At 42.9% G+C, this 8287-nt stretch overlaps 1 protein-coding gene across 1 annotated transcript in view; it reads right to left on the bottom strand.

Moving 5' to 3' along the window:
* Nucleotides 1–1949: 1949 nt before the first annotated feature.
* smad9 (SMAD family member 9) overlaps nt 1950–8287 on the bottom strand; it is a 41342-nt gene continuing 35004 nt past the window's right edge. The window contains 1 exon segment of the mRNA XM_070439945.1: nt 1950–2129. Within this exon segment, the coding sequence (XP_070296046.1) occupies nt 1986–2129 (144 nt within the window). The 3' untranslated portion in view covers nt 1950–1985.

Here is an 8287-nt window from a genome sequence, read left to right as displayed (position 1 = left end):
TATACTACAAAACAAAATCATTTCATTTAAAAAAAAAAAGATTTAATTGAAATATCAGAAAGGCGCAGTACGAAACACACAAGTAAATACATGTTATTAATTTTTCAACAACGTAAAAACACCACAAAACACCATTTATACACTGACATATAAGTCTCTATTAGTAACTACTGTATCATGTTCCTTTGATCTCAATATATTACCCTACTGCCACTAATAGGGAATAGGGTGCCATTAGGGCTTGGTCTAAAAATAGTGCACTATATAGGGAATAGTGCCATAGGGCTCTGGTCTAAGTAGCTGCACTATATAGGAAGTGTGCCATAGGGCCTCTGGTCTAAAGTAGTGGCACTATACTAGGAATAGCAGGTCGCCATAGGGCTTTGGTCTAAGTTACGTGCACTACATATAGGAAGTAGGGTGCCATAGGCTCTGGCTAAGTAGTGCACTATATAGGGAATAGAGGTCTTACCAGTTGGCTCTTGGTCCTAATGTAGTGGCACCTATATATAGGGAGATAGGTGCCATAGGAGGACGCAGCACCACACCGTCTTTGAGTGAGTTAAAGGTTATTTAAACGAGCTATGTGTGATTGATACGTATCGATACTTACAGTAAACAAAAGGGTGATTGAAGTGATAGTGAACCATAGTCTAATGACACTGAAGGGCTCGATTAAACAATTCTGCCTTAACACCACAACATAGTCTAATGACCTGAGGCTCGATTAAACCAATTCTGCCTTTAACCCACAACACTAGTCTAATGACACTGAAGGGCTCGATTTAAACCAATTCTGTCCTTAACCCACAACTAGTCTAATGAAAACTGAAGGGCTCGATTAAACCATATTCTGCCTTAACCCACAACATAGTCTAATGACACTGAAGGCTCGATTAAACCAATCTCTGCTTAACCCACAACTAATGTCTAATGACACTGAAGGGCTCGATTAAACAATTCTGCCTTAACCCACAAAATAGTCTGAATGACAGACTGAGAGGGTCTCGATTAAACCAGATTCTGCTTACACCCACATAGTCTAATGACACTGAAGCTCGATATAAACCTAATTTCCTGTTTCTGTACCTTAACCCACAACCTAGTCTAATGACACTGAAGGGCTAGATTTAATCAGTTCTGCCTTAACCCACAAAATAGTCTAATGACACTGAAGGACTCGATTAAAACAGTTCTGTCTTAACCCACAACTGCTTAGCAGCATCATTGTTTGTGTTTAGGCGTTGTGGGAGAGGTGTACCGCGTTGGAACTGTCAAATCAGCAACCGGCTCCTGGTGTTATACCTGTACAGGACATTGCCATTGGATGCATCTAGTTGCGTTAATAATGACCTCATGTAGCTGTGTTACAAGTTGGAACACTGGATCGTGTGTTGTAATCTACACCTCGATTGGCTGATATAAAAATCCTTATAATTGTTTAATTTGAGTGTCATTATTTCAACTATAGCCCTACACTTTTCTCGTTCTGAACTTCTAACGCAGGTGGGATGTAAAGATGTGTTATTTCGTTACAATGACGACAAGAGCAGCCGCTCACCGATTTACGACAGCTCCCATCACGGTTACACCTCCGACATCACCTAAACAAAAAACTATGAAACGCATATTCCGATGTCAGTTGTCGCTGGTTACTGTCCCTTACAGTAGAAGTATAACTAAACAGCAGAGTAGCTAAAACAATACAATATGTATCTGCAACACTGACACGTTGTACATTGACTAACTGAAAGCTACAGTAACTTATGTATGATTGATTGATTGATATCAACTGAAATACCATCGTAATGTTAAATGACGGTTGATTCCAGTCAGGAAGGAAAGGCTGCTATTTCAATAGCATCAGTTGAGATAAGCATAGATCCATTATGATGTGTGTGTGTGTGTGTCAGGATACAGAGGATATGTGTGTGTGTGTTTTAGGACAGACCACATCTGTGTGTGTGTGTGTGTATGTGTGTGTGTTAGGACACGGAGGAGATGGGGTTATGGGGAGAGCCCATCTGTGTGAGGACTTTGTCCAGCCACTGCAGAGGGCCGTGCAGGTGCACCTCTATCCAGCAGGGGGTGCTGGTGACGTCCTGACGGTGGTACTCTGCACCCCAGCCCTGCATAGAAGAAGAGGAAGTAAACACAACGTTTTCAGAGACGTGTTCAACCGGACGTTTTGGAACGTTCAGATAGAAATATGTTATGTAGAACAAACATGCCTCTCAGACAAAGTATCACATCTGCTCTATTCATGCTAAAACAATTTACATAGTTATCCTGCAACACTGACACGCTTGATACACTTGACTAACTGACAACGCCTACAGTAACTTATGCTATGATTTGATTGATTTGGATATCAACTGAAATACCATTTCGTAATGTTAAATGACGGTTGATTCAGTAGCGAAGGAAGGCTGCTATTTCAATAAGCATCAGTTGAGATAAGCATTTAGTCCATTATGATGTGTGTTGTGTGGTGTGTCAGGATTAGAAGGATATGTGTGTGTGTGTCTGTTTAGGACACAGAACCAAAAAACCCAATTTCTTGTTTTTTGCTTGTGTGTTAAGTGTTTTGTTTTTGTGTATGTGGTCGTTAGGACACGAGGAGAATGGGGTTATATAGGAGAGCCCATCGTGTGAAGGATCTTGTCCAGCCACTGCCAGAGGCCGTGACAGCGTGCAGCTCTACATCACACAGGGGTTGCTGGTGAACCGTCCTACGGTTGGCTACTCTGCACTCCAGCCTGCATAGAAGAAGAGCGAAGTAGTAACAACCAAACGTTTTCAGCAGACGTGTTCCAACCGGATCGTTTTCGGAACGTTCAGATAGAAATATGTTATGTAGAACAAACATGCCTCTCAGACACAAAGTATCACTCTCTACTCTAATTTCATGGAATTTCTATGTGCAACATTCGATAGACGTTTGCCAGCAATTGAATGTGGCCCAGTTGGTCGTATTGATAGTGCACACTTGTCAGCAAAACATCGCAAAAGTTGGCAAACAGAAAACTAAAACGTTTCTCTATTGAACAGATTCAGGTCAGTCCCTCCGTAGTCCCCCCTGTGAGTCCCTCCCTGTCAATCCCTCCCTGTAGTCCCCCCCTTGTAAGTCCCTCCCTTATTCCTGCCGCCTTTTTGTTATTCCCCCCGTATTGTAGATCCCTCCCATTAGTCCTCCTTGTTCCTCCTGCCTTTGGGATCCGCTCCGCCTGTACAGAATCACCTCCCTTGTAGTGCCTCCGCGGTGAGTCCCTGCCCTGATAGTAATCGCGCGCCTGTCAGTACGCCTCCCTGTCAGTCCCTCCCTGTATTCCTCCCTGTAAGTCCCTCTCCTGTAGTTCCTCCCATGTAGTTCCTCCCTGTAGTCCCTCCTCATGTTAGTCCCTCCCTGTAGTTCCTCTCTGTAGTTCCTCCCTGTAGTCCCTCCCTCGACGTTTTCTCTGTTGGATGTCCGTAGTGAATATTGACACTTAGGCTTGTGTATGCTGTGCAAACTTGAGACATTCTTGGTGTAGCCCCTTTGCCGTCATATACGTTGTGCATGCGCGGGTGTGGTTGGTCGACGTGTGTGTAACGAGATCACGAAACCGTGACCAATATTATATGTCGTGTAGTGGTCTTGGAACCACTTACTCCAAGGCGGAGCCAAATATCTTCTACACCGTACTCGCGTTGGGTTTAGTGGTGTCTTACTCGAGTATTACTGTTACAGGCTAATATAAATATTGGATGTGAAAGAACATGGGAACGAACGCTTCCACTAATGACTTTCTTTCAAATTTTCTTTACAAATCATAAAACCATTTTAGAATATTTGGCAAAACCATAAAAAAGATATTGAATGCATCTTAGTTTTAGTAGCTGTTACTATTACAATCGCATTCTTTCTTGAAGCTTCTAATACAATGTCGTTTCACTGAACCAAGTATCAGAATAACATGGTGTTGACGGTTACCGTGGAAAATAACGGTAGACATCCTCAGTTTCATCCTCTTCTTCGCTCACAGACATCTTTTAAATGTTGAGTTCAAGTGCTACAATCACCTGCCCAATGCAGACTCTCTCAATACCCCACCCTCTTAACACCTGCCTCACCCTTCACCTCCTGAACCTCTACCCCTGGACCCATATACCTTTGGACGAAGCTCTGCGTATAGTTACCATCTTGGTGAGTTCGTACGACACCTCGAATGCCGTGGTGACGGACTTGAGAGAGAGACTCCGGCGAACACGCTGGTTTGCTTGAAGATCTTCAGGGACTTAACAGCTTGCCGCTGCGGGTATCTTACACACGGTGGTGCATGGAAACCGATGCTGATCAGTTACAGTTACGACTCTGGACGAAGATACTGCTGTCACTCAGACACTCTGCTATAGAACCTTCACACCACACGCTAGTAGCAGCATTGGACACCTGGAGGGGAGGAAGACCAGAAGGTTAAAATCCTTGAGCTCATTGCTATCTGCTATCTCTTGGCAGAGAAGAGGACGTACGGAGAGGACATGAATAAGTAGAAAAATAAAATCACTCCGAATATATACAATTATTTCTATACAGTAGCCTACAATACAGGTTTTCGTCTTTGAACAATGACTATATTTATGGCATCACTCCCTGGTTCACCTGCAGAGTTATAGTGTAAATTTCACATACAAGCTATCAATGGAACTATCATTCCAGTAGTACATATCTGCCAAAGGCAAGTCTCATCAGGCACTCAATTCCAGTGGTACATATCCCCAAAGCAACGCATTATTCAATGACCACGTATCATCCAGTGTAATATCTCACACGGCTATCAATGGATACTATCATTCCAGTTGTAATATCTTCCAAAGCAAAGCGTATCATGAGCACTTATCATTCCATGTGTACATATCTCCAAAGCAAGCTATCATGACCACTATCATTCCAGGTGGGTGTAATTATCGCAATGCAAGCTAATCATGGCACTATAATTCCAGGTGTTAAATTCCAACAATGCAAGCTATCATTGACCACTATCATTCCAGTGTAATATCAGCAATTGCAAGCTATCATGCACCTATCATTCCAGTGTAATGATCATCAATGCAAGCCTTCATGACAACTATCATTCCAAGTGTAATATCAGGCAATGCAAGCTATCATGGCACTATCAATTCCAGTGTAAATATTCACATGCAAGCTATCAGTGCACTATCATTCCAGTGTAATATCATCCAATGCAAGTACTCATGGCCACTATGCAATCCAGTGTAAATAATCTCCAACGCAAGGCTTATCATGGCACATCCATTCCAGTGTAATATCTACCAAAGCAGCTATCCATGACACTATCATCCCACGTGGTAATATCTCCAAAGCAAGCTATCATGGCACTATCATTCCCGTGTCATATCTCCAAAGCCAAGCATATCATGGCCTACTATCATTCCCAGTGTAATATTCTCCAAAGCAATGCTTATCATGGCCACTATCATTCCAGTATGTAATATCTCCCAAAGCAAGGACTAGTCATGGCATCTACTCATTCCCAGTGTCTATATATCTCCAAAAGCAAGCTATCATCCACTATCTATTCCAAGCGCTGATAATATTCTCCAAAGCAAGCATATCATCACTATTCACTTCCAGCTTGTAGATATCTCCAACAGCAAGCCTATCATGCACTTACCTCATTCCAGTGTAATAATCTCCAAAGCAAGCTATCATGGCACACCTAGCTGAGTGCTTTCACCCTTCCATAAGAACAAGCGGGCTAATGGTCTCCTTATTAACCAGCCGGTGCTCTGCGATAGGCCTTCACTTCATACTTGTGTGTGCCGTGTGTGGGTGTGTTGTTGGCTGTGTGCTGCTGTTGTGTGTGTCGTGTTGTGTTGTGTGTGGGGGCTAATCAGGAGCTGAGGACAGTGAGGGGGGGGGAGGAGTTCGGCGAGCTAGTGCCGATTGATTAGCTTGCTTTGGAGATATTACACTGGATATGATAAGTGCCATATAGCTTCTTTGGAGATCATTACACTGGAATGATAGTTGCCATGATAGCTTGTTTGAAATTACACTGGATTGATAGTTGCCATGATAGCTCTTGCTGTTAACACTGGAATATCTATGCAGATGCTCTGAGTTTAACTGGCATGATAGTGCCATGATAGCTGCATTGGATATACACTGATTGATAGAGCACTGTTATACCTTGCCGCATTGCTGAATCTACACAATGGAATATGATAGTGCGCATGATAGCTTGCATTGCTCAATTTACCTGGAATGATCGTGTCCATTATAGCTATGCTTCTGAGTGATATTACACTGGAATGATATGGCCATATACAGTTGCATTCTGGATGATATTACACTGAATCATAGTACCAAATGATAACTTGCTTCTAGATATACACTGAGATTGATAGTGTCATGATGCTTGCTTTGAGTTGGAATACACTGTAGAATGAATAGTGGCCATGTAGCTTGCATTGCTGGATATTACCACTGGAATGATAGTTCCATGATAGCTTGCTATGGCCATATTACACTGGAAATGATAGTTGACAGATGACCATATATGGTCATTTGTCAGAAGTACGCAAACTGGTATGTAGTGCCACTGATACTAAAATAGATTGCTCAATATTATGCATTGTTGTAGCGCTTGATACTATGATATACCATCTGTTGCTTGAAACTTCACTGGCAATAGTTCGTACACTCCTTAGAATTACTGAACTCTGACGGATCATAAATCACTTTTCAAAAGCACTTATGTCTACCTTAAAATATTAGATGATTTTTTCTTTATTATCTCTCGAGCTCTCTGCCAAGATAGACGACAATGAGCTCAAGGATTTTAACCCTTCTGGGCTCTCTCCCACCCCCTCCAAGCTGTCCATCTCTACTACGTGGGTGGTGAGGTCTATCGCAGAGTTCTGAGTGACAGCAGTATCTTCGTCCAGATTCGTAACTGTAACTATCAGCATGGTTTTCCATCCACCACCCTGTGTAAATCCAGCGCTGTTAGTCTGAAGATCTTCAACAACCAGCTGTTCCCGCTCCTCTCTCCAGTTCGTCAACACCTTCGATGGTGGTCTTCGAACACACTCACCTAAAGATTGTACTATCACGCATGAGCTTCCTCAACGGTACGTATCGGGGTCAGGTTAGTAGGTGACAGGTGACAGTGTCAGGTTGTTAGAGGGTGGGTTTAGGAGGTCTGGCATGGCAGTGAATTACACTTGTAGACTCACATTTAAAAGATGTCTGTGAGCGAGAAAAGAGGAGCAATCTGAGATGTTCTACGTGCTTTTCCAACGGTAACTCAACACCATTTATTCTGATACTTGGTTCCGTAGTAAGTAACGACATGTTGTTTAGAAGCTTCAAAAGACAGAATGATGTAATAGTTAACAGCCTTCAAAACTACCGATGGCTTGCAATCATCTTTTTGAGTTTGCCAAATATTTAAATGGTTTTATGATTTTGTCAAAAATTTGAAAGAAGTCATTAGGTTTGAAAGCGCCTGTTTCCACGGTTAACTCAACAACTATCTGGACAACTACATTTTATTTATAGCTGTCCTAGATATTTAAGGCTGTAAGACCCAGACAACACATGGCAGTGGAGATATGCTCGCCGGAGGTTCCCGAAGACCACCCTACACACATATAATATTGGTCACGGTCCGTATCTCGTTACACACAGGTACCACCAAACACACGCCGCGCATACACGTATATACGCAAAGGGTACACAGATCTCTCATGTTTGCCCACACGACTACACACACCAAAGTCATTTCACTACGCACCAAACAGAAGAAAACGTACAGGGAGGGACTTACAGGGACACACAGAAGGGACACTACAGGAGTGGGGACTACAGAGAGTGACTACCAGTGGAGAGACTCAAGGGGGAGACTATAGAGAGGACGTACAGGAGAGACTACAGGGGGGAACTACAGGGGACTACAGTGGAGAGACTACAGGAGGGAACTACAGGCAGAAACTACAGGCAGGACTACGAGAGAGGAACTACGAAAGGGAACTAAAGAGACAACTACAGGAGATAGGGGACTACAGAGAGACTACAGGAGGAGACTACAGGGTGGGACTTACAGGGAGGGACTACAGAGGGAACTACAAAGAGGACTACCTAACTTGTTCAATAAGAACTTTTTATTTTTGCTTTGAATTCCAACCTTTCGACACATGTTTTGCTACGGCACTAATCAATACAGCCCATACGGGCCACATTCAATTGCCAAACGTTATCGAATGTTGCCTAGAAAATTCC

The sequence above is a fragment of the Salvelinus sp. IW2-2015 genome, unplaced genomic scaffold (assembly GCF_002910315.2).
Source record: "Salvelinus sp. IW2-2015 unplaced genomic scaffold, ASM291031v2 Un_scaffold2057, whole genome shotgun sequence".
Lineage (NCBI taxonomy): Eukaryota > Metazoa > Chordata > Actinopteri > Salmoniformes > Salmonidae > Salvelinus > Salvelinus sp. IW2-2015.
Note: the sequence above shows the minus strand (reverse complement) of the source record. Positions and strands in the feature narration are given on the sequence as shown.